Source organism: Dasypus novemcinctus, chromosome 19 (genome assembly GCF_030445035.2).
Source record: "Dasypus novemcinctus isolate mDasNov1 chromosome 19, mDasNov1.1.hap2, whole genome shotgun sequence".
Lineage (NCBI taxonomy): Eukaryota > Metazoa > Chordata > Mammalia > Cingulata > Dasypodidae > Dasypus > Dasypus novemcinctus.
In genome coordinates this window covers 35447252-35475002 of record NC_080691.1, presented here as the reverse complement: position 1 = coordinate 35475002, position 27751 = coordinate 35447252, and the positions used below count along the sequence as shown (strand labels likewise).

Genomic DNA, 27751 nt, shown 5'->3' with positions numbered 1-27751 from the left:
CAGCTGTTTCTACAGACTGTGCCCTTTTTGTTCCTTCCTCTAGTGGCTGGCCATGTCGCTGTCCCATTTGTATCGAGATGGGGAAGGCCGCATAGATGATGATGAGGACGAACGGGAGAACTTTGAGATCACTGACTGGGATCTCCAGAATGAGTTCAACCCCAACCGGCAGCGCCACTGGCAGACCAAGGAAGAGGCCACCTATGGGATTTGGGCAGAACGCGACTCGGATGAGGAGAGGCCCAGCTTTGGAGGCAAACGGTACTGGCCTGCATGGAACTGACTTCCTTTTGCTTTAGGGAAAGGTGGAAGGATGGAGGGGGTGCAGAGACACCCTGTCAAGTATATCTCTCTCATGGATTTTGTTTCTTTAGCTATTATATCAGCTAGGGAGGTGTGGTTTCTTCTTGAAGCGAGGGCACCACTCTTTCAGAGACGTAATCATTCAGACACTGTTTATTGAGCACTTACTGTGTGTCAGATCTTGGCCTGCTTTCCTGGAGCCTAGAGTCTAGTGGACAGAGACATTAATCAACTTCACACAAAGATATGGAAGTTTGTTTTATGATTTAGGACCTCAAGGGGAGAACATTTTTGAGGTTTTTGATCTGTTCTGGGAGGTCAGGGAAGGCTTCTCTGGAAAGATCTTTGAATGGGTATGAAAGTAGAAGATACTAGGGTGGAAGGAGAAGCAAGAGTATGCAAAGGCCCTTGTTGGGAGGACAGCTTATCCAGAGGAACAGAAAGAAGGTTTGGGGGGAGAGGGCTGGAGTAGAGGGAGGGAGGGAGGGAGAGCATAGCTGAAAAAATGAGCTATGCTCATTGAGAAGCTCAAGCAAATGAGTCAGCCGGGACCTGGAGGCTGTGGTAGAGGATGTGATGTTTGAAAAGATCCTTTCATTGGTGTGCAGAGAGGGCATGGAGCCAATGTGGAAGAGGGAGCTCTGTGAGGAGGCTGTGGCAGGAAGGTGGAGGCTGCACATTGAATCCCAGTGGGGGCCCATATGTACGCTGGCTGCAAACTCACTTGACCAGAATGTGGAGCTGATTTGGGTTGGTCTTGCCCTTTTTTTTTTTTTAAAGATTTATTTATTTATTTATTTCTCTCCCCTCCCCCCCCCGGTTGTCTGTTCTCTGTGTCTATTTGCTGTGTCTTCTTTGTACACTTCTGTTGTTGTCAGTGGCATGGGAATCTGTTTTTGTTGTGTCATTTTGCTGTGTCAGCTCTCCATGTGTTTCCGTGTGTGCATCACCATTCCTGGGCAGGCTGCACTTTCTTTCACGCTGGGCGGCTCTTCTTACGGGGCGCACTCCTTGTGTGTGGGGCTCCCCTACACGGGGGACACCCCTGCATGGGAGGGCACTCCTTGTACACATCAGCACTGTGTATGGGCCAGCTCCACAAGGGTCAAGGAGGCCCGGGGTTTGAACCGCAGACCTCCCATGTGGTAGACGGACGCCCTAACCACTGGGCCAAGTCCTGGTCTTGCCCTTATCCCCATCTTTGGCCTGGGGGCTCCATTCCACTGAGGTCGTGTCTTTTCTTCTTTCTTCCTTTTTTTTAATTCACATTTGAATATGTGAATTTGCTTTATTTTACCTTTTTGTTTTTTAAATTACAGAAGTTGTGAGCCTACAGAACAGTCTTGCATAATGTACAGAATTCACATATATCACCCCTCCACCAACACCTTGCATTGTTATGGGATATTTATCACAGATAAGAAAGAACATCAAAATATAAGTACCAACTATGGTCCAAAGCTTACATTTGGTATGCTTTTTCCATACACCTCCCTATTATTAACACCATGTATTAGTATTGTACATTTGTTACAGTTCTTGAGAGAACAGTCTTCTATTTGTATGGTTAACCACAGCCATCTTCCGCTACATGGTTCACTGTGTTACATAGTCCCACTGCCTTGGACCACCCATCCAAATCATACACTCAGTGGCTCTCACTTTCATCATCGAGTTGTGCAGTCATCCTCTCAGTAAATTTTTGAACATTTTCCTTAGTTCAGAAGAAAAAATCCCATACCCCCCATTATTAATCATTAGCATTGATAGAGTACCTTCTTTGCCATTGATGCAAGAATATTACAATATTGCTGTCAGCTATAGTCCATAAATTACGTTAATTGTACTTTTCCCATGCATCACCATATTCTTACCACCTCATAATAGTGATGTACATTTGTTGTAGTTCATAGAAGTACATTTTTGTATTTGTGCTGTTAATCAAAATCCTCATCCACTACCAGGTTCACAATGTTATCAGTCCCTAGATTATTCTTTGGCTTTCTTTCAGTGGACATTTACATCTCTAGACTACTCCTTTCAGCCACAGTCATTTATAAACCAACCATGTTAGTTATACTCACTATTAAAGTGTGTTACAATCAGCTCTGTCCATTTCCACACATTCGCAGTTAAGCTTCTACATACATTAAACATCAGTACCCCTTCTCAGCCCTCATGCTATATCCTAGTAACCAGTACTCTAGATTTTAACTCCATGTGTTTATTCTTTGTATTTAGTTTGTATTAGTGAGACCATACACTATTTGTCCTTTAGCGTCTAGTTTATTTCACTCATGTAATGTCCTCAAGTTTCATCCATGTTGTCATATGTGTCACAATTTAATTTCTTTTTACCATAGCATAGTGTTCCATCAAATGTTTATACCACATTTTGTTTATGTCTTCATTGGTTGATGGACACTTGGGTTGTTTCCATCTTTTGGCAATGGTGATTAATGCTGTTATGAACATTGGTGTGGAAATGTCTGTTTTGTCCCTGTTTTCAATTCGTCTGGATTTATTCCTAGTAGAGGGATTGCTGTAACATACAGCAGTTCTATATATGTTATACATATGTAGCTTCCTGAGGAACCACCAGTTCGTCTTCCACAGAGGCTGCTACATTCTACATTTCCACCACGAGTGAAGGAGAGTTCCTATTTCTCTACATCCTCTCCAGCACTTGCAGTTTTCTGTTTTTTTAATAATGGCCATTCTTTGATGTGTGAGATGATATCTCATTGTAGTTTTGGTTTGCATTTCCCTAAAAGCTAGTGATATTGAACATTTTTTTCATGTGCTTTTGGCTATTTGTATTTCCTCTTTGGAGAAGTGTTTAAGTCTTTTGCCCACTTTTAAATTGGATTGCTTACCCTTGTATGATTGAGCTGTATAAGCTCTTTATAAAGCATGGAAATCAAACCCTTATTGGATATGTGGTTTCCAAAGATTTTCTCCCATTGAGTAGGCTGCCTTTTCACCTTCTTGACAAAGTCCTTTGAAACACAAAGTGTTTTAAGTTTGAGGAGGTCCCATTTGTCCACTTTTTCTTTGGTTGTTTGTGCTTTTGATGTAAAGTTTAAAAAATCACCACCTACCACCAGGTCTTGAAGGTATTTCTGTTTTCTTCGAGAAGTTTTATGGCTCTACCTTGTATATTTAGATCTTTGGTCCATTTTGAGTAAATTTTTATATAAGGTGTAAGATAGTGGTCCTCTTTCTTTCTTTTGGATATGGATATCCAGTTATTCCAGCACCATTTGTTGAACAGACTGGATGGGTTTGACAGCTTTGTCAAAAACCACATAACCATAGATATCAGGGTCTGTTTCTGAACAATAGGTTCGGTTCCTTTGGTCTTTATGTCTGTCTTTATGCCAGTACCATAATGTTTTTACCACTGTAGCCAGGTAATATAATTTAAAGTCTGGAAGTAAGAGTCCTCTAACTTCATTCTTCTTTTTTAAGATTTTCTGCTATTTGGAGCCCCTTACCCTTCCAAATAAATTTGATAATTGGCTTTTCCATTTCTGTAAAAAAGGCTATTGGAATTATATTAGGATTGCATTGAATCTGTAAATCAGTTTGGGAAGAATTGACATCTTTGTGATATTTAGTCTTCCAACCCGTGAACACAGAATGTCCTTCCATTTGTTCAGGTCTTTGGTTTGTTTCAGCAGTGCATTGTAGTTTTCTGAATACAGGTCCTTTATACCCATGGTTAAGTTTATCTCCAGATACTTGATTCTTTTAGTCCCTATTACAAATGGATTATTTTTTTTCCATAATAATCTTGTTTCCCACCACTTTGCTGAACTTTGTTGGTTCTAGTAGCTTTGTTGTGGATTTTTCAGGATTTTCTAGGTATAGGATCATATCATCAGCAAATAGCAAAAGTTTTACTTCTTCCTTTCCTGTTCGGGTGCCTTTTATTTCTTTTTCTTGCTTGCTTTCTCTCGCTAGAACTTCTAGCACCATATTGAATAAAAGTGGTGACAGTGGGGCATCCTTGTCTTGTTTCCGATCCCAGAGGGAAGGTGTTCCTTCTTTAACATTGACTACAAACGTTAACTGTGGGTTTTTCATATATGACTTTACCATGTTAAGAAAACTTTTGTTGAGAATTTATGCATCTATATTCATTAGAAAGATTGGTCTCTAATTTCCTTTCCTTGTGTTAACTTTGTCTGGCTTTGGTGCTAGGGTGATGTTGACTTTGTAGAATGAGGTTGGTAGCATTCCTTCCTGTTCAGTTTTTTGGAAGACTTCAAGTAAGATTGGTATTAAATCTTTGAATACTTGGTAGAATTCACTTGTGAAGTCATCTGGTCCAGAGCTTTTCATTTGGGGCAGTTTTTGATGAACTTTTCAATCTCTTGTGATTGGTTTGTTGTGGTTTTCTTTTTCTATCAGGGTCAGTATAGGTTGTTTGTGTATTTCTAGGAATTTGTCCATTTCCTCTGTTTTCTAGTTTGTTGGCATGTATTTGTTCATAGTATCCTCTTATGATCTCTCTTATTTCTGTGCAGTTGGTGGTAATGTCCCCCTTCTTATTTCTGATTTTATTTATTTGCATCTTTTTTTTCTTCTTTGTCAGTCTAGCTAAGGGCTTGTCGATGTTGATCTACTGGTTTCATTGATTCTTGTTAGTTTTTATTTTATTTTTGTTGTTGTTTTTCTCAATTTAATTTATTTCTGCTCTCATATTTATTATTTCTTTCCTTCTACTTGCGTTGGGATTAGTTTACTGTTCTTTTTCTAGTTCCTCCAGGTATGCAGTTAGGTCTTCAATTTTGACTTTCTTTCTTTCTTCTTTTAATGTAAGCATTGAAGGTTATAAATCTCCCTCTCAGCAGTGTCTTTGCTGTATCCCATAGATTTTTATGTGTTGTGTTCTAGCTTGCATTTGTCACAAGATGTGTTCTGATTTCTCTTGCAATTTCTTCTTTGAACCACTAATTATTTAAGAGTGTGTTGTTTAATCCTCATATATTTGTGGATTTTCCCTTTTCCCATCTGTTATTGATTTCCAGCTTCATAACATTATGATATATTTTATTTGGGTTCTGTTACCCTTCTTGAATGTTGATGTTCATGTTTATCCATGGATGGACACCTTTGTTGCTTCCAACTGTTGACAATTGTGAATAACGCCACTATGAACATCGGTGTATGCAGATGGCAATTCGTACCACTGCTCTCACTGTCAAAAGAACTAGCTTTTGGTTGATTTTCTCTATTTTTTTGGTTCTCAATCTCATTTATTTCTGCTCTAAACTTTATTATTTCTTCTGCTTGCTTTGGGATTGGTTTGCTGTTCTTTCTCTAGTTTCTCCAGTTGTTTTGTTAGATCTTTGATTTTAGCTTTCTTTTTTAATACACGTGTTTAGGGCTATAAATTTCCCTCTCAAGACTGCCTTCACTGTATCCCATAAGTTTTGGTAAATTGTGTTCTTCTTTTCTTTCGTTTCAATATATTTACTGATTTCACTTAAAATTTCTTCTTTGACTCACTGATTGTTTAAGAGTTATGTTATTTAGCCTCCACGTTTGTGTATTTACCTTTTTCCTGTCTATTATTGATTTCCAGTTTCATTCCATTATCATTTGAGAAAGTGCTTTGTGTAATTTCAGTCTTTTCATATTTTTTAAGACCTGCATTGTGACCTAACATGGTCTGTCCTGGAGAAAGACCCATGAGCCCTTGAGAAGAATGTATAATCCTCTGAGTTTGGGTACAGCATTCTGTATATGTCTGTTAGGCCTAGCACTTTTATTGTATTGTTGAAGTTTTCTGTTTCCTTGTTGATCTTCTGTCTAGTTGTTTTATCTAATGATGTGAGTGGTGTGTTGAAGTCTTGAATTATTATTGTATAGGTACCTGCTTCTCCCTTCAGTTTTTATCAGTTTGCCTCATGTATTTTGGGGCACCCTGGTTAGGTACATAAATGTTTATGACTATTACTTCTTACTGGTGGATTGTCCCTTTCGTTAATCCATAATGGCCTTCTGTATCTCTTACAACATTTTTGCATTTAAAGTCTGTTTTATCTGATATTAGTATAGCTACCCTTGCTCTCTTTTGGTTACTGTTTGCATGGAGTATCTTTCTCCAGCATTTCACTTTCAGCCAGTTTGTATCCTTGGGTCTAAGGTGTGTCTCTTGTAAGCAGCATATGGATGGCTCATGTTTTTTTGTTGTTCTCCCCCGCAGTGGCTCCTTCACCTGTTTGCTCATTGTCTTTGCTTGTTGTCTGTTTTTTCTTTTAGGAGGCACCAGGAACTGAACCTGGGACCTCCGATGTGGGAGGCAGGCACTCAACTGCTTAAGCCACATCCAATCCCCTGGCTCATGGTTTTTTAATCCATTGTATCAGCCGATATCTTTTGATTAGGGAGTATAAGTGATATTATGTAAATGCATTATTTACTTCCACCATTTTATTCTTTGGTTTTCATGTCATATCTTACTTTCATCTGTCTTTTTACTCTTTTGGTTACTCTTTCTACTATTCTTTCTTCTATACTCTCCTCCAAACCTCTGTCTCCTGTCTTTTTCTTTCAGAATATAAGGCTTCCTTTAATATTTCCTGCAAAGGTGAATTCATTTTTGCAAATTCTCTTAGTTTCTGTTTTTGAATATTTTAAACTCACCTTCATATTTAAAGGACAGTTTTGCTGAATAAAAAATTCTTGGCTGGCGATTTTTCTCGTTCAGTATCCTAATCATATCATATCACTGTCTTATTCATGATTTCTGATGAGAAATCTGCACTGAGTTTTACTAGGCGTCCCTTGTATGTGATGGTTTGCTTCTTCCTTGCTGCTTTCAGAATTTTTTAAATCTTTGGCGCTTGACATTCTGAGTATGATGTGTCTTTGAGTACGTCTGTTTTCATTTATTCTGATTGGCATATGATGCACTACTTGGACACATTTCTTTCATGAGAGTTGGGAAACTTTCAGCTATTATTTCCTCAGATAACCTTTTTTGCCCCTTTTCCCCTCTCTTTTGGAACTCCTAACACATATGTCGGTGTGCTTCATGCTGTCGTTGAACTCCCTGAGGTCCTGCTGTCTATTTTTTCCATTCTTTTCTCTCTCTCTTCTTTTCTTTCTTCAGTTTCAGATGTTATGTCTTCTGCATCACTTATCCTTTTTTTTTTTTTTTATCATTTCAAGTCTCCTGTTATATGCCTCTAATGTATTTTTTGTTCTTTTTTGGTTTTGTTTGTTTTGTTCTGATGTATTTATTCTCTCACCTATCAACCTATCATGTCTTTCATTCCTATGAGTTATGTTACTTTTTTTTTTAAAGATTCATTTATTTATCCCCTCTTCCCTGCCTGCCCCCCTTTGTCTGCTCTCTGTGTCCATTCATTGTGTGTTCTTCTGTGTCTGCTTGTATTCTCACTAGGCAGCTCTGGGAAGAGATCCCCGGATCTTCTGGAATGGGAGAGAGGTAATCACTCTCTTGCGCCACTTCAGCTTCCTGTTCTGCTGTGTCTTCTTATTTTCTCTCCTCTGTGTCTCTTGTTGCGTCATCTTGCAGAGCCAGCTCTCTGCATTGGCTGGCACTTCTGTGTGGGGCCGCACTCTGCGTGGGCTGGCTCACCATGTGAGCCAGCTTTCCCTCACCAGGAGGCCCTGGGCATCAACCCTGGACCTCTTATATGGTAGATGGGAGCCCAACTGCTTAGCCACATCTGTTTCCCTATGTTACTTTTTAAATTCAGGCTTTCAGATTCTTCTCTATGCTTGCTCAGTGTCTTCCAGTCTCTTTAGCCATATTGCCTTTTCAACTTAATTTGATTTTGGAAATTTGTGTGCATCTCATTGATTTGATTAGTTGTCTCAAATCTTGCATCTTTTCTGGGGCTTTTATAAATTCCTTTTCTTGGGCCATTTCTTCCATTTTCTTGGTATGGCTCATAATTTTTTTGCTGATATCTAGGCATCTGATTAGGGTGGTGAGTTTACTCAGATGCTCAGTTTCTCTCTCTCTGATAGGGTTTTAGTGGTGGTAGGCTGTGTGTTACTGCTGCTATTTGATTCTTGTTTCAACACTTCTGGGTCTTTGGGATTGTCCCTGTTAGTTGCTCAAATCTGGGCCCCGGATCCAGTAATTGGTTGCAGACCTGCTTCCTAGGGCCTTGGGGAGGGAGGTTGTAAAGGCTGGGAAAAGCCTCATTTATTTACTTTTAATTTTCTCACGTGCACTTCCTTGGTCTGCCAGCAGATGGCATTCTTTGGCAGCCCTCTCAGTTCAGTGCCTGGTCTGAGTGTGTCACTGCAACACAGACTGGATCAATGTGACAGAGGTTCCTGCCTGGAGGCTAAGAGCCTTTAATTCACACTTTCTCAGAGGCAGTTCCCTAGTCTTTGCTAGCAGCCCCCTCCCTTTTCCCAGGTAGGAAGTAATTCCGCTCCCATCTCAGTCCTCAGCAAAGGTCCCAGTCAGTGGAGAGGGAGAGTGGGAGGTTTGAATCTCTTTTGTCCCTTGCCAGCTCCCAAGGCAAACCATGGCATGGTCCCCACCTGGCCTGGAAGGACTTGTGGGGCAAGCAGACCAAATTTGTGGGTCTGAAGCTGAGTCAGCCTTAAGCCGTGTCCCTCTCTCGCCTGTCCTGGGGAGGCGTATCACTGGGGCCCCCTTTGTCCGTCGCCTCCAGCCCTGAGGCCTGAGAATTCTAAAGTCTCTATGGTATGGTTGAGGGTGCTGGTATCTGCAGCTCTGGCTTTTACCTCAGTTGCGCCATCTTGATTCTTTTCCATTGCCCCTCTCTTCTCTGGGCAGTATCCATCCTTCCCTTCATGTCTTAAACCCTAGAAGTTTTTTCCAGGCAGTTTCTACCTTTCCTCTAGCTATTTTATTGGGAGAAAAGAGAGTCCCATGTCTTTCTAGTCTGCCATCTTCCCAGAAGTCTCCCTGCTGTCTTAGTATCTGTTATCTCTTTAGTCATATTTTCCTTCATGCCCTTAAATTAAGGAGGTGTGTGTGAACATCATTTATTGTCATAAATCCTGTGTCTCATCTGGATTCCTGGTTTGTTCCTTTGGCTGGGCCTTATTGTCCTGTTTCTTCCTATGGGTCGTTATATCTTTTGTTGATACCTAGCCATCTGTTTATGTTGGTGCTTTTTCCTCTGTTCAGTTTCTCTCTCTTGCCTACTGGTTTTATTTCACAACTCTTTGATTATTAGTTTAATTATTTTTTTCTGCAACTTTAATATTGCCCTGTTGAAGTAGTCCTAACAGAGACAGGGAGTAGTCCTAACAGAGATGGGCCTGACCAGATCTACTATGCCTGGGAAAGAACTGCAAGAGACTAGCCTGTTTTCCTTCACTTTCCTGGCTGCCCAGAAAATTGCACCCATTGGCAAACCCTTCCATGGAGATGAATTCTTCAGTTTCCACCAGCTCTTCTGAACCAGCAAGTTATGTTAGTTAGATTTGCTGTAGAGGAAACCACATTCAGCCCTCTGCTGCACGTCCCCTCTTCCTATGGAGGAATCTGTCCTTCCTCCTCTCCATTGGCCACTCAGCTGCAGATTTTACCAAGGCAGATGGGAGATGGGCAGCATTCCCAGCCTCGGGGGTATCAGCTCATAGATTTCCCTTTGGCCTCTCCATCCTTAGTCCTTCCTGATGTGTGCAGCAGTCTCTTGGTCTGCAGGGATCCCCAGAGCAGCTCCCTTGGATGACGTCTGTGCCTTCTCCTCTATTTTGCAAGAGAGGTGCATCCTGCTTGAGCTACCCTGACACCATCTTCTACATCAGTCAGCTCATATATTTTTATTCTGTCTATGTGCTTTGATTGGGGAGTTCAATCTATTAATATCCAGTGGAATTTACAGAAATACTATAAAGGCATTACTTTGTCCATTTTATCCTTTGGCTTTGCACTGTCATATCTTACTATTGTCTGTGTTTTCCCCTGTAAGTTACCCTTACTATTAATTTTTGTTTCTACAGTCTTCTCCAGGTTTCTCGCCCTTGTCTTTTGCTTTCAAGTTGTAACATTCCTTTTAGTATCTTTTTGAATCCAGTCTCTTGTTAACATACTTTCTCAGTTTTGTTTGTGAAGACTTTAAACTCACCCTCATTTTTGAAGGACAATTTTGCCAGATATAGAACTCTTGGTTGGCAGTTTTTCTCTTTCAGTTTATCATACCACTTTCTTCTTGCCTCCATGGTTCCTGATGAGAAATCAGCACTTAGTCTTATTGAACTTCCCTGGTATGTGATGTTTTGCTTCTCCCTTGATGCTTTTAGAATCATCTCTTTTTCTCTGGTATCCATCATTCTAAATAGTAGGTGTCTCAGATTAGGTCTCTTTGGATTTATTCTGTTTGGGGTGCATTGTCCTTCTTGGATATTGATGTCTTTCATAAGGGTTGGGAAGTTGTCAGTCATTATTTCCTCACATATTCTTTCTGTCCCTTTCTGTTCTGTTCTCCCTCTGGGACACTGCTAATACATATGTTTATGCATTGCTTGTTAGTCAATTCCCTGAGACTCTTTACAGCTTTTTGATTCTTTTTTCTGTGTCTCCTGTCTTTTTTTTTTTTAGATTTATTTTATTTATTTCTCTCCCCTTCCCCCCCAGTGTCCACTTGCATTGTCAGGCAGCAGTGGGAAACTACATCTCTTTTTTGTTACATCATCTTGCTGCTTCAGCTCTCCGTGTGTGTGGTGCCACTCCTGGGCGGGCTGCACTTCATGCAGGGCAACTTTCCTTGCGGGGCACACTCCTTGCACATGGGCACCCCTGCGTGGCATGGCACTCCTTGCATGTGGCAGCACTGCACATGGGCCAGCTTACACACGGGTCAGGAGGCCCTGGGTATCGAACCCTGGACCCTCTGTATGGTAGGTGGATGCTCTATCAGTTGAGCCATGCTCGCTTCCCTCTCCTGTCTTTTTAAGTTTGGATGTTCTGTTCTTGATTTCACTTAGTTCTTTTGCTGTTTCAAATCTGCTATTACATGCCTCTAATATATATATATATATATTTTCAGATGTACTAGGGCTGGGGATTGTACCTGAGACCTCGTACATTGGAACCTGGCCCTCAACCACTGAGCTATACCTATTCACCTCTAATGTATTTAAAAAAAATTTTTTTCTAATGTATTTTTTTTTAAAGATTTATTTTATTTATTTCTCTCCCCTTCCCCCCCCCCCCCCGGCCCCTTTGTCTGTTCTCTGTGTCCATTTGCTGTGTGTTCTTGTTTTTGTCCGCTTCTGTTGTTGTCAGCAGCACAGGAATCTTTGTTTCTTTTTGTTGCATCATCTTGCTCCGTCAACTCTCCATGTGTGCGGCACCATCCTTGGGCAGGCTGCACTTTCTTTTGCGCTGGGCGGCTCTCCTTACGGGGTGCACTCCTTGCGTGTGGGGCTCCCCTACGCAGGGGACACCCCTGCGTGGCAGGGCACTCCTTGCGCGCATTAGCACTGCGCATGGGCCAGCTCCACACGGGTCAAGGAGGCCCGGGGTTTGAACCGCGGACCTCCCATGTGGTAGACGGATGCCCTATCCACTGGGCCAAGTCCACTTCCCTCTAATGTATTTTTGATCTCCTCCATTATGTCTTTCATACCCATAAACTGTTACTTTTCTTTGCAGACTTTCAAATTGTTCTTTATGCTCACCCAATGTTTTCTTAATATCCTTTATCTCTTTAGTCATATTTTCCTTTAACTCCTTGAATCGATCTAGGAGATTTGTGTATTATCAGTGATCAGTTGTCTTTAAATGTTGTGTCTCATCAGGATTTTTGGTTTGTTCTTTTGACTGGACCATCTCTTGTTTCTTAGTATGGCTTGTAATTTTTTGTTGATGTCTAGGAATCTGATTATGTTAGTGAATTCACTTGGAGGGCCACTTGCCTTGTGGTTTTGTTTCACAGCTCTTCTTTGGTTTGCAATTCAACTTATTCTAAGTCTTTAACATTGCCTAGCTTAAGTTATCAAAATAGGGCCCCCAGAAATGGGGTATAGATCTGATCCCCAGCAGTCTTGGAACAGAGACTCCAAGTGTTTTTTCTCTTTGCAGTTTTCCGGCCTGCCAGCAGATGGAGCTGTTTTGCAAGTCTTAACACGGAAGTGTCTCTTTCAACTTCTATTTGCCTGTAATTCTGGTCTGGCTAGAGCTGAGATTCAAAGCATGCTCTACTGGCTAAATTCATTGAAGAGAAACCACTGTCCACCCTCTGCCACACACTCCTCTTCACAAGGAGGGAGCTGTCCATTTACCTCCCAGTTGGATGCTGAGCCACAGGTTTTATCCAGGCTGTTGGCCTTGAGTGTAGGGGATAGGTTTGTTTCAGCTTCTTCACTTCTGTTCCTTGCCCTCCTGAACAATGTGCAGCGCTGTCCTGGTCTGCTGACCCCCAAAGCAGGGCCTCAGACAGCATTTTGCTCTTACCACGTTTTTGTGAGAGTGCTGACTCCTGCCTAACCTATTCTGATGCTACCTTCCTGGAGGTCACCAATAATAAAATTTTATAATAAGTGAAGGATAGATGATAAATTAGAAGAGGGATGGATAATATAACAACATGTTCTAGAAACAAAAAGAAGCATTCTTTATGGACCATGGGGCTTTGTTTCTGTGCCTACAGCGCCCGAGATTATTCTGCACCAGTCAACTTCATCAGTGCGGGACTCAAGAAGGGGGCGGCAGAGGAGGCAGACTTGGAAGATTCTGAAGATGAGGAGAAACCTGTTAAGCAGGATGACTTTCCTAAGGATTTTGGTCCCAAGAAGTTAAAAACGGTACAGTTTTTGTTACAGGATTGTGACCTTAGTATGCTTCAAAAGTCATCCCCCGAAGCACCTCCTAGCAGGGGTGACGGTCAGCTGGAACCTCAGGCTGGGGATCTCTCTTGAGTTGAGCAGTGCAGTTGGTTTTCTTCTTTCACATACGTGAGGCTCATATGATACAGAATGCTCTGGGCCTGCTGGATTGTATTCCCATCACGAAGTGCTCTTAGGTTTTTGGGGTTTTTTCCCCCAACTAAGCTGTGTTTTTTCTTCTTTTCAGGGTGGCAATTTTAAACCCAGCCAGAAAGGTTTTGCCGGGGGAACCAAGTCTTTCATGGACTTTGGCAGTTGGGAAAGACACACGAAGGGAATTGGACAGAAGCTTCTTCAGAAGATGGGCTACGTCCCTGGAAAGGGCCTTGGGAAGAATGCACAAGGTATCACATCGTTGCCCTTGTCCTTTTGTATGAGGCAGGCAAGTAAGAGGAACAAAGAAGAGTAGTCTGAGGAATAGTTTACTCTTTCTCTGCTCTTTCCCTTTTAGAAGTACTTTTAACTTCTGCAGCTTGCTCTGCCAGCCCAAGACACTCGTAACCTTTATAAAAATCAAGTTCAATAAAATACTCATTTCAGTGCAGGAGGAAAGAGTTAGGGTCTAAAACAAGCTGCCTGCCGAAGCCACTCAAGCCAAGCAGCTGGATTTTGCTTGCAAGAATTTTTTTTTTCTCTTTCCCCTCTCTCCTTGAGCTTTTCCCATGAGTGATCACGAGCTGGGTATAATCAGTAGTATTCTGTATAATTCAAATCCCAGTCCCTAAACAACTTTTAAAGTTAATTTCAGCTTCTATGTGGAAGCTCTGACTATATGAAAAATACATGAACCTGAGATAGAATGGTGACCTTGAATGAAAATGAGGAGACAGTCCTCATTTAAGATTTCAACATTACTCAGTGGAAAGGAGGGGTAGAAATTAGAGGATGGGAGGGGATCTTCATTGAATTTCTGTGGTCTTATTTGTAAACTTTTCTATATTTCAAAGGCCTAATCATTGTTATAAAATAAGTTAAACAAGAAATGTGTACTACAGAGTAAAGTAGGAGTCTCGCGTTAAATCATAGCACCTTATTCAGAACACTTTGAGCTGAATCAATGTACCATAAAGACTGTACTTTCCATATTAGAAGAGGCTTCCAAATGGGTGAAGTGTAGAATTTAGTATGCCAGAGTTACCAGTTATAAATGAATTACTCCATTTTCCTCCTGCCTATGGAAATGGAAATCTGTATTTAGGAAATAACCTCCTGACAACAGGATTGTTTTGGGGTAGTGTAAATGTTCAGAAGTTTCTCATCACATGAGAGGACATGAGTGTTTATGGGTAGAGAAGAGGCTTCTTTATGGATAGTGTGTTATTTTGTGCAGGGAGCAAGGAAGTATGCTTTCACAGATGGATGAATTGCTGTGACGTGAAGTCTTTCTCTTTTCTTTTTGGTGAAATTTGCCAGGTATAATTAACCCAATTGAAGCCAAACAGAGGAAGGGAAAAGGAGCCGTGGGTGCTTATGGCTCAGAGCGAACCACTCAGTCCCTGCAAGACTTCCCTGTGGTCGACTCAGAAGAGGAAGCCGAAGAGGTAACCCGGAGTTGGAGGACATGGGCAGGCGATGTTCTGTGCCAGTTCAGATAGCTGTCCGTTGGTTCATTCATGCTGGCGGTCTTCAAATGCTTACTGCACTCCTGCTGTCCCCCAGCTACAGTGCTGCAGCTGGTGTGCCGTGTGAATGGGCTTGGAGACAGCCAGTGCACAAGGAAATACAGTGTGGTTAGGAACTGCAGCGCGTGCTGAGAAGTCCAAGGCAGGAGTAAGGTTGTGGCAGGAGGTGACCTACTTTTAGTTATTGTGGTCATGAACGACCTCTTAGGGAAGGAAACATTTGATGTAAAACCTGGCAGAAGAGAAGGAGCTGGCCACAGGGAGAGTCGGGGGTCAGAGGACACCGGACTGAGGAGCTGTGAGCTTGACGTTTAGAGACCGTGAAGGGGAGGCCGTTGTGGCCAGGGTAGCACACGAAGCAGGGATTTCATCCAAAGCGCAGCAGGGAGCCGTCTACTGGCAGCTGCCTGTCACTTTGCTCCAGCAACAGAATGGGACAGCTCTGTAAACTGAAATATCATTTTCCCCATTGCATATATTAAGAAAGGCTGGATGCTGCAAAGATACATGTTCTTATTCTAGTCACTTACTCTCTCATCTTAATGAGAAAGGAGACATTTGATAATGTAGAATTGATTACTCTTTGAGTCAGGGGTCCTCAGACTTAGAAGCCAGCAGGTGCCAGACACTTAGTAGAAGTGAGTTACATGAGCCCAGTGTTAGACAGCAGGGAGTGGTGGGGACTGCAGCAGAGAGGTGAGGGTGTGGCTCATCCAAAGGGACGGTCCACACCCAGGCCTTGGTAATTGCTGTGAATATGGGCTCTGTAGTGCCTGGTTTTGTTTTTCCCAGAATACCCAGAAATACACTTTTCCCAAGTTTTACACCTGTGTAAGAAAAACAACAATGACGAAACCTACTTCCTTGGGACCAAGCCTATTGCTGTCAGGCTTAACAGTGTCCTCCTTTGCTTTAGATGCTCTTGCACAAAATATCTGTATAAAAGAGACCTTTCCCTTAAGACTCAGGGGCTTGCCTATTTATCTTCATTTTAAATTAGAACCAATGTTTTGTATATTAAAAATTCCTTTGTGTTATATTTACCTGTATTTTTAATTAGAACCAATGTTTTGTATAGTGAGAAAATTCCTTTGTGTTATATCTAAGTTTTACCTGAGGCTAATATAAAACTAGTCTTGTACCTGCTTGATAGAGGCTCAGTAAATGCCACTTTCACCCTTTGGCTTCTCTCCCTGGTGTGGTGCCTTCTGAGCCTCAGCGTTTGTTAGAGGGGTGAGGGGTAAGATGTATCGTTCGATGGTTTTAGCGTCTGGAGGCATACCCCTGGCACAGGAGTGGTGAAGGTCTGTTATTAGCCTTGGCCTCCTGCTGTGGACGGTCCTTCCTTTGGCTGATGGCTTCCCTCTCTTTCAGGAGTTTCAGAAGGAGCTGAGCCAGTGGAGGAAAGACCCCAGTGGAAGCAAGAAGAAGCCCAAATATTCTTATAAGACAGTGGAAGAGTTGAAGGCCAAGGGCAGGATTAGCAAGAAGCTCACCACTCCCCAGAAGGAGCTTTCTCAGGTCAAGGTATGGGGGCTCTTGGTTACACATGGTCCAGGAGGGAGCTTTGGAAAAAGTAATCCCACACCCTAGAGTGAAGTGCTGAGCATTTCCTAAGGCCCTTTGGGCCTTCTAGCTAAGCTTTTATTTTTTTTTTAAATGAGTGTGTAATTGTGGGGAGTAGCTGTGCTTGCATTTGACTCCTTTACCTTCCTTCTGGTGTGGTGTAGTTTGATTCATTTTTTTGGCAGGCTAGTTTTTATGTAAAGCTTCGTTTTTGTTTGGGAGGTTTCTTTAGGATAGATTCAAAGAAGTACAGTCACCAGGTTAAAGGATACAAAAGTCTTCAAGGTTCTTAACCCTTATGGCCAGATTGTGTTCTGGGAGGGTGGTACCAGCTCTTTCTGACTGGCAGTGCATGACAGCCTCTTACATGCATATAGCATGTTAAGTTTACTCTCACTCTTCTAAATAGCCAAAGAACAATGATGGCCACTTCCTCTTACAGTTCTGTGTAGGATTTATATGATGATTCTAGAATGTGAAGTGGTGGCTCTTAGATATCAGTGTGCATCACAGTTATCTGGGGACCTCGTAAGAAATGCAGATGCCCAGGGCCCACGCAGAGATTCCGAGTCAGTAGATCTATCCTGGGAACAGGGACTCTGCATTTAACTTTTCACAAGGTGATTCTAATGCAAGTAGTTTATGGATAATACTTTTATTTAAAGTGATGACATAATTCTGTTTCAGAAGTACAGTCCATATTTAAATTTCCTCAGTTTCTCTAAAAACGTCTTCTATCTTGGGTTTGTCCAAATGGAGTCCAATCTAGAACTGCTTATTGCATCTGATTGTTTTGTCCCTGAATCTCTTAATCTAACACACAAGGATCCCACTTGGAGAAATAGTGTCATTCTCCAGTTCTGCTGAAGAGCATGGATTTTACACATTTCCACTAGCATCATGCCTCCCCCTGTGAAATAGGGCAGCAGTGGTGAGTGTTAACCTGAGTCCCTCTGTCACATTCTCCAAGGTCATAGATATGACAGGACGGGAGCAGAAGGTCTACTATAGCTACAGCCAGATCAGCCACAAGCACAACATCCCCGATGACGGGCTGCCGCTGCAGTCACAACAGCCGCCACTGCCTGGCAAAGAGGCTAAGGCCCCGGGTTTTGCACTGCCGGAGCTGGAGCACAACCTGCAGCTGCTTATCGACCTAACAGAGCAGGAGATCATCCAAAATGACCGGCAGCTGCAGTACGAGCGGGACATGGTGGTCAATCTCTCCCATGAGCTGGAGAAGATGTCCGAGGTCCTGGACCACGAGGAGCGGGTCATCTCCAACCTCAGCAAAGTCCTGGAGATGGTGGAGGAGTGTGAGCGGCGGATGCAGCCCAACTGCAGCAACCCCCTCACCCTGGCCGAGTGCGCCCGCGTCTTCGAAACCCTCCAGGACAAGTACTATGAGGAGTACAGGATGTCCGACCGTGTGGACCTCGCTGTGGCCATCGTCTATCCACTCATGAAGGAGCATTTCAAGGAGTGGGATCCCCTCAAAGTGAGTTGTTTGGAAAATCAGTCTCTTGGCCTCTTGTTTGGGGCCTTTGCTCGGTGAGATTGTCCAGAGGGCAGGGAGCACTGGTTAACCCAGCACCCACCCAGCTGCTGTGCATTTGTCCTCAGGACTGCACGTACGGCACTGAAATCATCTCCAAGTGGAAAAGCCTCCTGGAGAATGACCAGCTCTTGTCCCACGGTGGGCAGGACCTCTCTGCAGATGCGTTTCACAGGTACCACTGCAGGGTGGGGGGCCTTGGGAATGGGGAAAGATTGCTAATGGCTGGGGGAGCTGGAAGGCCTGGCACTGGCGCTGCTGCATCTTTCATTCTTTTCACCTATACTTGTGATGTGTCTGTTGAAAGTCAGTCTGCTAGATTCTGGACTTGCCCTGGGGGTAAAGCAGACAGCCCCCTGTCAAGAGTACAGCAGAAAAGGCAGTGGTAATCAGGAAGTGAATAAATAAATGCAGGATGCAAACTGGGTAAAGCGATGAAGAACAACAAGGGCTTGCACCTATTTGGGGAGTGGGTGTGAGACAGAGGTCTCAGAGGAGGTGATGTTTCCGTTGTTACCTGAAGGGTGAGAGGCATCACCTATACCTTGATCCAGGGTCCAAGAAGAATCTGTGTGAGGGCCCCAAGTGGGGAAAGCACTTGATGCTGAGGCGGCATGGAAGGGAGGCCTTTGTACTGGGGCTATGAGCAAGTAGCCCTGAAGCCGTCCCCCTAGGCAGGTACCACTGAGGACACCAAGGGCCCTGAGGTAGACAGTGGCCAGGAGAGCAGGGGAAGAGGCAGCCTCAGGTCTGGCCAGGATAAGGACTGCCCAGTGGTGTCTCTGATTAGAGTTGCAAGCTGCTCCTTTGTACTTCTTACTCATCAGTCCATTAACCAGCCTTCTCCCTGTCCTCCTCCTCAGGCTGATATGGGAAGTCTGGATGCCTTTCGTGCGAAATATTGTCACCCAGTGGCAACCAAGAAACTGTGACCCGATGGTAGACTTTTTGGATAGCTGGGTACACATTATACCTGTGTGGATCTTGGATAACATACTGGACCAACTCATCTTCCCCAAGCTGCAGAAGGAGGTAGGACCTAGAGCTGTGGGGAACAGCTGCCATGAGTAACCATGGGGACTTGTTCAGCGCTTCTGTTCCTTATCCCCAGGGGCACATGCCTGGAACTACTGAATTTGTCAGCACTGCTATTGCCTTATATATAATGTGTTTTTTTTTTTTTTTTAAAGATTTATTTATTTATTTAATTTCCCCCCCTCCCCCGGTTGTCTGTTCTTGGTGTCTATTTGCTGCGTCTTGTTTCTTTCTCCGCTTCTGTTGTCGTCAGCGGTACGGGGAAGTGTGGGCGGCGCCATTCCTGGGCAGGCTGCACTTTCTTTTCACGCTGGGCGGCTTTCCTCACGGGCGCACTCCTTGCGCATGGGGCTCCCCCACGCGGGGGACACCCCTGCGTGGCAGGGCACTCCTTGCGCGCATCAGCACTGCGCATGGCCAGCTCCACATGGGTCAAGGAGGCCCGGGGTTTGAACCGCGGACCTCCCATATGGTAGACGGACGCCCTAACCACTGGGCCAAAGTCCGTTTCCCTATAATGTTTTAATTCCAGCCTTTTTTCCAGCACTTCCTCCCCTCCCCGTAAAAGGTCTTAACAGGTCATTCATTTTCTTGATTTCTTTAATCAAGTTAGAATTGTGCCATTACTGAGATTTTATACAATTGCCTGGGTATATATGTGGGTTAGTTTCTATTTTGGAAAAAGTATGGTGTAAAATCCCTACAAAGTGCCTTGTCTCTTTGTATCTAATGTTTTCTCCTGTGGAATGAAGCGCCGGGAGGATGATGCTTGATCAGCTACCCAGAAGTATTTATGATGTGGCTGCCGTACGGGCTATGTGGGCTCTCTTTCCCCAGGTGGAAAACTGGAACCCCCTGACTGATACCGTCCCCATCCACTCTTGGATCCACCCATGGCTTCCCCTCATGCGGTCGCGGCTGGAGCCACTGTACTCGCCCATCCGCAGCAAACTGTCCAGCGCCCTGCAGAAGTGGCACCCCAGCGACTCCTCTGCCAAGCTCATCCTCCAGCCCTGGAAAGAAGTCTTCACCCCTGGCTCCTGGGAAGCATTCATGGTTAAGAACATAGTGCCCAAGCTGGGTAAGGTTCCAAGCCCAGCATTTGGATACTGTGGCTGCTGCAATGTTTTGCTTCTTAAAATAGAGCCTTTGAGGGGAACAGATGGTTCAAGTGGTTGAATGCCTCCTTGCCACGTACAAGGCCCCAGGTTTAATCCCTGGTACTTCCTAAAAGAGAAAGTGTGCATGTATGTGTATCCTTTGATATAGACTTTTGGGATCTATGAAAAAGCTGAGTGCACAGTATTTCTCAACATATAAAAGGTGCTGCCTCGTCACTTAGATTGAACGTGAATGTAACCAGGGCTCTGACTGCTGTTTTCTTATACAGTGACTAAAACGCCTCCAGAGACAAAGCTTGTCAGAGACCTGACGACCACAGTCTCAGTACGCCTTGTGGTTTTCTCTTCTGCTCTGGTTTTGGCTTCTGGTAACAGGATATCCATCACACTGGTGTTCTCAGAATTTAAAATTTTGTGGCACTTTATTCCAAATACAGATTTTCTTTTAAGGAAGGAGTTATTTCTGGGTTGGAGAAAAAATGGGATTTTAAGAAATAGCTTTTGCAGGAGCTTAAAATTGACCTTTAAAAGCAGAACAACAACTGCTGTAGTCTGGTGATGACGTGCTCTCTTCACTTCTGCGGCCTTGCTGGAGTAGAGCTGAGCCTGGGTTTCTCTTCCAGGAATGTGTCTTGGCGAGTTAGTCATTAACCCCCACCAGCAGCACATGGATGCGTTTTATTGGGTGATCGACTGGGAGGGTATGATTTCCGTCTCCAGCCTGGTGGGGCTCCTTGAGAAGCACTTCTTCCCCAAGTGGCTTCAGGTATGCTCTGGTTTGTTTACCTGGGGGGTCGCGGGGGAATTCACTTAATATTCTGCCAGGGTCTGACTGCAGGTGCTCAAGCCTTAGGTAACTATCAGATGATAGTCGTTTACTTATATGATTTCAAATATCCCGTCTTCTTGTGTGTTCATATCTGCTGTTATATGCCTTTAGAGTATTTTCCATTTCTAATGCTGTGCCTTTCATTCCATAAATTCTATTTCTTTTCATACAAAATTAAAAAAAATTTTTATTTATTCCCCCCACCACTTGTCTGTTCTCTGTGTGCTTATCTTCTTTTTAGGAGGCACAGGAACCAAACCTGGGACTCCCCTCCCCCCACCGTGTGGTAGGTGGGCACCCAACTACCTGAGCCATATCTGCTTCCCTCAGATTCTTCTTTATGCTCACTCAGATAATATCCATGATCTCTTCAGCCATGTTTTCTTCATCTCCTTGAATTGATTTAGAAGATTTGCTTGAATATCTTTGATTACTTGTTTCAAATTCTGTGTCTCTTCTTTTGGTCCATATCTTCTTGTTACTTAGCATGACTTGTAATGTTTTGCTGATGTCTAGGCATCTGAATATATTGGTGGATTTACTCTGATGGTCAGTTATTCTCTCCTGCCTTGGGGTTTATCATTTCTCTTTGTGCTCAGGGTCTTCTTTTGACACTTGCTTTAACTGATCAGATTTATTCAGCTCTTCACCTGATTCTTGTCTGGGGATGTGGTACATTCTAGCATAATTCTGATTGTGTAATTATTTCACCCCCAGGAGAAAGCTTCCTTTCCTCCATTCCTTCTCCAGGAGTCTTGATCTGTTTCTGTTTTTGCTTTGGCTCTGTAACTTTTTTTGGTATTTTTTTAAACTCTCCTTTCCTTGCCTCTAATTGTGTTTGCTTGGAGGTCAACACAGAGGCAGGTCACCCCAGAGAGGACTTTCCCAGCCAAAACAGGGCCAGGAAAGACCCAAAAATCTTTGTTGTCAGCTCCCTGAAGGCACGCTTCCTGACCTGCCCAGTACTGTCCCCTGCAGCTCTGAGGAGGCGGTGTTGAAACAGTGGCTGTAATGGCCTCTGTCCAGGGCGGGCAAAACAGTGACTCAGAGCCGGGACCCAGTGCTCTAGATTCTCTGATGAAAAGCTGTGCCCTCCTGTTCATGGGGAGGGGGCTTCCACATCCCTGTCCATCTGCAGCAGCCAGGGTCCGGACCTGAGGCGGCTCGTCTTGAGAGTGGAGATGATGGGCACCAGCGGACACCACAGAATTAGTTTTTTACCTAAAGTTTCTTCATCCCGTTCTTCCCTGGATGCTATGCAGTGCTCCCCTGGCCTTCAGAGCCCCAGAAGTTCTGAGGATATGTTTCTTCTTCTCTGCAGGTGCTGTGCTCTTGGCTCAGTAACAGCCCAAATTATGAGGAGATCACTAAGTGGTACCTGGGTTGGAAATCCATGTTCTCAGACCAAGTGCTGGCACATCCATCCATCAAGGACAAATTTAATGAAGCACTTGATATAATGAACAGGGCTGTGTCCTCCAATGTTGGTGAGTAGGGAGTCCAGTTTTTGGATGTCCTGGCACTGAGTTCTATGTCTCTGAACACAAAAATCGTATGAAGTCAGTTTTCAGATACCTGTAGGCTGTTTAAACCATACTTCACCCTCTTTCACAGCACTGACTCTTGGCTGAGTGGTTAGCTAGCACCTACTGTCCAGGTATACTGTCATTGGGAGGGGCATTTGTCCCTGAAGGTGGACTGATTAAGCCTGGATTCCACGGGTGGTCTGGCTCGCAGCCCACCTTCGTGACGCTGGAGCATTCGGGTCTGTAGGGGTCATGTGTGCATCTGTTAGATCAGTGTTGGGGATGCTGCACAAGCTCCCAGCTCCCAGTGTGGGGCCTGGGTGGACAGACTCACCTAGTAGCTAGTTCACTGCATTTATGTACCTCTTCCTAAAGCTACTAGGTTCTAGGTAAGCCATTCAGCCTGTATTTGGGAGCCTATTCCTGCCAAATCTGTGTGCTGATATGTGAAGGCAATGGTGCTAATTAGCTGATTCACAGCAAATGACACAAAACTAGGCCACCTAGTGAAAAACCCTATTTCACAGATTGGCTCAGTGAGGCCAAGTGGTTTGTTCAAGGTCATATAGCTAAGGGGTGGCAGTTGGCATTGGAATCCTTAATTCTCAGTCTTTCTACTTAGTCTAGTACATGAACACCAAAGTATTCAGTGCCTAGATGTTGTATTTATATGCTCTGTTTAACGAGGTAAGTATGCTTCTCTGCTTACCAAAGTTCTTCAAGGCCTGCCTCCATTTTTGCATCCTCTGGAAACTGCCACTCCAGACCTGTCTTTTGTCTGTACCCCTCAGTTTGCACTCAGTGTTTTGGTTCTGTATTATCTATGCAACATGCATATTTTGGCTCCCCAAATACATTTTAAACTCCTCCAAGCATTGGCCATATATTTTTCAAGGTACTAAGAGGCAGTGAGGAGTTAAAAACTACCCAACAAGATAGTCACAGGACAGTAACTAATGATTGTCAAGGTTTACAGATCTGGAAGGACCAAAGTCCTTGTAGATACTTATATTGAACATTTAACAATCCTTCTGGTTGCTCATTCTAGCTCATCTAAACTTCGCCCAGCGGTGTTGAGCACATCTGTTTTAGTAGTCAGAAGCAGCTGCCCACCGGTGAGTCACCAGTAGATTTTAGAGAGATGGCCGCTCTCCTCACTCCCCCGCTCTCTCCCTCAGGTGCCTACATGCAGCCTGGGGCGCGGGAGAACATTGCCTACCTTACCCACACTGAGCGGAGGAAGGACTTCCAGTACGAGGCCATGCAGGAGCGGCGGGAGGCTGAGAACATGGCCCAGAGGGGCATTGGTGTGGCTGCCAGCTCAGTGCCCATGAACTTTAAGGACCTCATTCAGACCAAGGCCGAAGAACACAACATCGTCTTCATGCCCGTCATTGGGAAGCGGCACGAAGGGAAGCAGCTCTACACCTTTGGCCGCATTGTCATCTACATCGACCGGGGAGTGGTGTTCGTCCAAGGGGAGAAAACCTGGGTGCCCACCTCCCTGCAGAGCCTAATCGACATGGCCAAGTAACTGCCCTGGGACATTCCAAAAACACTTAAGAATAAATATTGTAAATGACCCTTTGAAGAGTAACTTCTCTATTCAGGATTTACTCTGTATCAGGCAAGGTGACCAAGGAAGAATATACAACATGATTATGCTACTTGATTTCCAGGAAAAGTGCGTAAGTCTTTACACCAAGTCCTTATTATATACATGCATCGTCCTCTAAACCCAGTGGCCAAGTTGAAATATTTTCCATTCTTACCTATGAAATTTGGCCCCCTGGGAAAGAAAGGTGCTCTCTGCAGTCCCTCCCTGGCAACTTTCCCGGTAGTCTCTGGTGGCAGAGTCTCCTACCTCAGCCAACACCAAGGTACATTAGATATGTTATGATGAGGTCAAGTCAGTAGCTGAAGGATCCTCTGTCTTGTTCCTGATGATTTCAAGGTCCTCGACATCCTGATAATATGGTTCTTCCCGAAACACCCACGTATCCTTGGAGAGTTGTGTCAGCTTTTGTACAGGGAACCAGTGGATGGAGGTATCATTAAATATGTCCATGTACTGTGACGTCTGAGGAAACTCCAGCTCCTCCAGTCCTTTTAAAATCTAAGCAGAAAAATTCAAACAAAAAATGTAAAAAACAGCAGTAATCCTCCATCCATTCTGTTCTCCTTTTTAAAGCTTTTATTAGAATATTCTGATTTAAATATTTCTGTGCAATGGATCGGAGGCCCAAGGACAGTGGTTATACTGGACAGTGATACTGAACATAAGGAAAAATCAGGAACCACTTAGGAGGTGCATTACAGTGTCATAGTTTTCTGGAACACAGATACATCAGTTTAATGAACAGAATAGAGAGTGCTCGTGGACAGTACAGCAACCAGTCTGTCGTCAATTAGTCTGTTTCCTCCTACACATATAAAGGTAGAATGCTTAAAGGAAGTGAAAAAACTAGTATGATTTTATTCCCTTTTCCATCCCAACCCCTTTGTCCAGATAGGTACCTTAGCAATGTAGGGATAATTTTTCTGCAAAATCCTTGTCAGGAACCTAGAAATCAAAAGAAATCATGATTAGGAGGTATGAGAGTAGTTCTATTCAACTTAAGACAGAAAGAAAGACAAGATAATTCAAGCATAGCAGGGATTCAGGAAAGCATTTTGGACATGGAGTAGGTGAAAATATTCAGTGGGAAATGTGAGTTTCCAAGTCAGCGCACCCAGTTAATGTGTCAGGAGAAAGATGGCAGAGCAGAAACCTGAGCACAGTGAAACAATGAGGGTCACAGCTGTAGGCAGAGAAATCAAATGATTTCCCCCGTTTTCCAAAGCATTTTTGTCTGTCATAAGGACAGGGTCAGTCAGTGGCAAAGAGACTCCTGAGCTTGCTCACTTCTTGACTCAGGATTCCCATATCCCCTGTCTGCAACCCTTGGTCCAGCTCCTTCTAGAAAAACATTTCCAAGCAGAGAAGAGCAATGAAAGTGTCTTCTGCTGTGAATCAAACCTGAGGTAAGGGCCTCGGCTTGGGGTTAACAGAATCTCAGGCTCACCTTTCCTCAAGTCCTCTGAAACTGTTTCCAATGATGATCACTTTGGAAAGGGCATCTACTGACCAGTTACTCCATAAGAGGTTGTTGTACAACGCTGTCCCACAATGGATCATGTAAAAGATGGTGGGCTTGCCACAGATGCTCCGTTTTCCTTCCTGAGGATACATTAACAGATGTAAACACTTGTATTTCTTGCAACAAGGTGAGGTAGAGAAAATACCTAAATTAACAAAGCTGAGAGGAAGAGAAGCTGAAGTAAGGAAAACTAAATTTCATTGTGGAATAGTCTATTAGTGTTTGTGAAATCTACTAAATTATGTAATTATATAAAATTACATGGGACTAAAAAATCACAATGCCCAGAAAGAACTAATGTTTACTTAACAAATGTACATCCCATGAACACAGAAAGGTCTGGACTCACAGCTTTCCTGGATCCAAGACACGAGCAGAAGGCTTGGCAACAGTTAACGGTTCCGTAATCTTCCATGGTTCCTGTGCCACCCTGTGCAGACCCCATCATAATTCGTGCCCCCCAAATGTATCCCTGCGACTTTTGCACCGCAGACCCCGGGTTGAGAAACACTGCTCTACAGCCAAATTCCTGGCAGGGAACATAAGGCCCTTTGTGGTCTAGCTCTCGCCCCCTCTTATAGTTTCCCTTACGTTAATGACAAACGGGCAGTGGCTTCCTGAATGCCCGGCTGTTTCATGGCTCTGTGCAGGCTGCCTGCAACCCTGGTCCTGGCTATCCTGGTCGACCTTCGAAGGCCAGCTCAGTTTCCAGGAACCTTCCTCAGCCCCTAAACAGACCCAATCATCTGAGTTGCCTCAGTTCCTAGTATGAGATTCTGCCTCACTGTTCCATTTCTCGCTTAACTTTTCACAAACCAGGTGCTCTGAAGTGACTGTGGGCTCACCAAAGCAGAGTGGTTCATTTATCATGCCGCCACCACCAAGCTCCCTGCCTAGCAGAGAGCAGGCATTCAGAAAAGACTGATTGAATTGAATGACAGTGTTTTAGGACCTTCCCAACATCAGGGAATGACTCTGCTCTCACCCAGGCCTAGTTTTATAATTAGTAATGAGATGAAAGTTCAGGATGGATGGACAGACAGATGAGCATGGGCACATACACACAGGAACCAAACAATTTCTTATACTGCTCTCCTTCCACATCATGACTTTCCCCATCGCAGTTTAGATATATTGTGGGTCAGCATAAGAAACAGTGGGGTGGGCGGGGTGGGGTAGGCTAACAATGATCTTTAAAGCACCAGAAGATGAGAGAGGCAGAAAGGGAGGGGGTAGAGAGGGGAGGAGGGGTATACAGGGCGACGCCTGCGCTGTGTGGTGTGAGGCCAGAGTGGTGAAAGGTAAAGGGACGGAAGAGGGCAGTTTCAGAAAGACAGGGCCGAGGGGGAGGGGAGGGGAAAGGGGTGGTGAGCAAGGCAGTCAGGAATCTGAACCCGGGAAGGTGGGAAAAAAGCCCACTTGGGGGTGGGAATGGAGAAAGGACCAGAAAAAGTGTACTTTAGAAACACTGGAACTATGTCTAAGCAAGGGGAAAGGAGGGGAGGTTATGGGCGGGGAGAGTGCTTAGTGCTGAGTGGTTAATCTATCAGTGAACCTGGCCACCCCTGGGCAGGATGGAACAGAAGTGGCCAAGAAAGAAGAAAACCCTCCACTTTCAGCTAGAAGTGGAGGGACTGGGCAAAGGTCCTGGTCCTCCATACTGGAAAAAAAAAAATCAGATTTCTTCTCTGGTACAAAGGGAGGGCCAAAAATTTAAGGTGGATTTTCCAGATCACAGAGCCCTAACCCCTGTGACATGGAAGCGGTAACTATAATCTCAAAAAAAAAAAAAAAAAAAAAAAAAGCAAAACTAAATGCAGAGGTATCTGCCCATGTTGGCTTCAGCCCTTTGCTTGTGAAATAAATCTCTAGTTTTCCAGGCATCAGAAATTTTGAATCCCAACTATTTTGGTAGAATGCAGGGGTGGAAGAGGATTTCGTCACAACTCAAAGCCAGGTGCTATCAGTGTGCCTGAGCTCCTGCCTCAAAGAAGGTGATGCTGTGTTCTGATCCCTTTAATCATCTCTCCCAGAACAGCCTCAAGTAAAGCCAGAAAGACCTCATCTCGAGGCACCGAGACTATGTGCCCTCCTTCCTTTTTAAAAGCAAAAGTAAATACCAACTTAGAATGATTTCTGGACAAGGAATTCTGAGAATTTTGCAAACCTAACGTGTTCTACTTCATGCCA

General features: G+C 44.0%; 2 protein-coding genes across 2 annotated transcripts in view; one reads left to right on the top strand and one right to left on the bottom strand.

Moving 5' to 3' along the window:
• TFIP11 (tuftelin interacting protein 11) overlaps positions 1 to 24004 on the top strand; it is a 25559-nt gene extending 1555 nt beyond the window's left edge. The window contains exons 2-13 of the mRNA XM_004479079.5: positions 44 to 261; positions 12933 to 13086; positions 13355 to 13511; positions 14581 to 14708; positions 16164 to 16316; positions 17326 to 17853; positions 17979 to 18085; positions 18774 to 18942; positions 19783 to 20026; positions 20690 to 20832; positions 22217 to 22382; positions 23600 to 24004. Coding sequence (XP_004479136.2) covers positions 53 to 261; positions 12933 to 13086; positions 13355 to 13511; positions 14581 to 14708; positions 16164 to 16316; positions 17326 to 17853; positions 17979 to 18085; positions 18774 to 18942; positions 19783 to 20026; positions 20690 to 20832; positions 22217 to 22382; positions 23600 to 23955 — 2514 coding nt within the window. The 5' untranslated portion in view covers positions 44 to 52 and the 3' untranslated portion in view covers positions 23956 to 24004. The remainder of the gene's footprint in view (positions 1 to 43; positions 262 to 12932; positions 13087 to 13354; positions 13512 to 14580; positions 14709 to 16163; positions 16317 to 17325; positions 17854 to 17978; positions 18086 to 18773; positions 18943 to 19782; positions 20027 to 20689; positions 20833 to 22216; positions 22383 to 23599) is intronic.
• The window catches only part of SRRD (SRR1 domain containing), a 25769-nt gene continuing 17098 nt past the window's right edge, over positions 19081 to 27751 (bottom strand). Inside the window, exons 5-7 of the mRNA XM_004479080.5 lie at positions 25487 to 25641; positions 24939 to 24984; positions 19081 to 24537 (exon numbers count right to left, since the gene is read on the bottom strand). Of these exons, the coding sequence (XP_004479137.2) occupies positions 24316 to 24537; positions 24939 to 24984; positions 25487 to 25641 (423 nt within the window). The 3' untranslated portion in view covers positions 19081 to 24315. The remainder of the gene's footprint in view (positions 24538 to 24938; positions 24985 to 25486; positions 25642 to 27751) is intronic.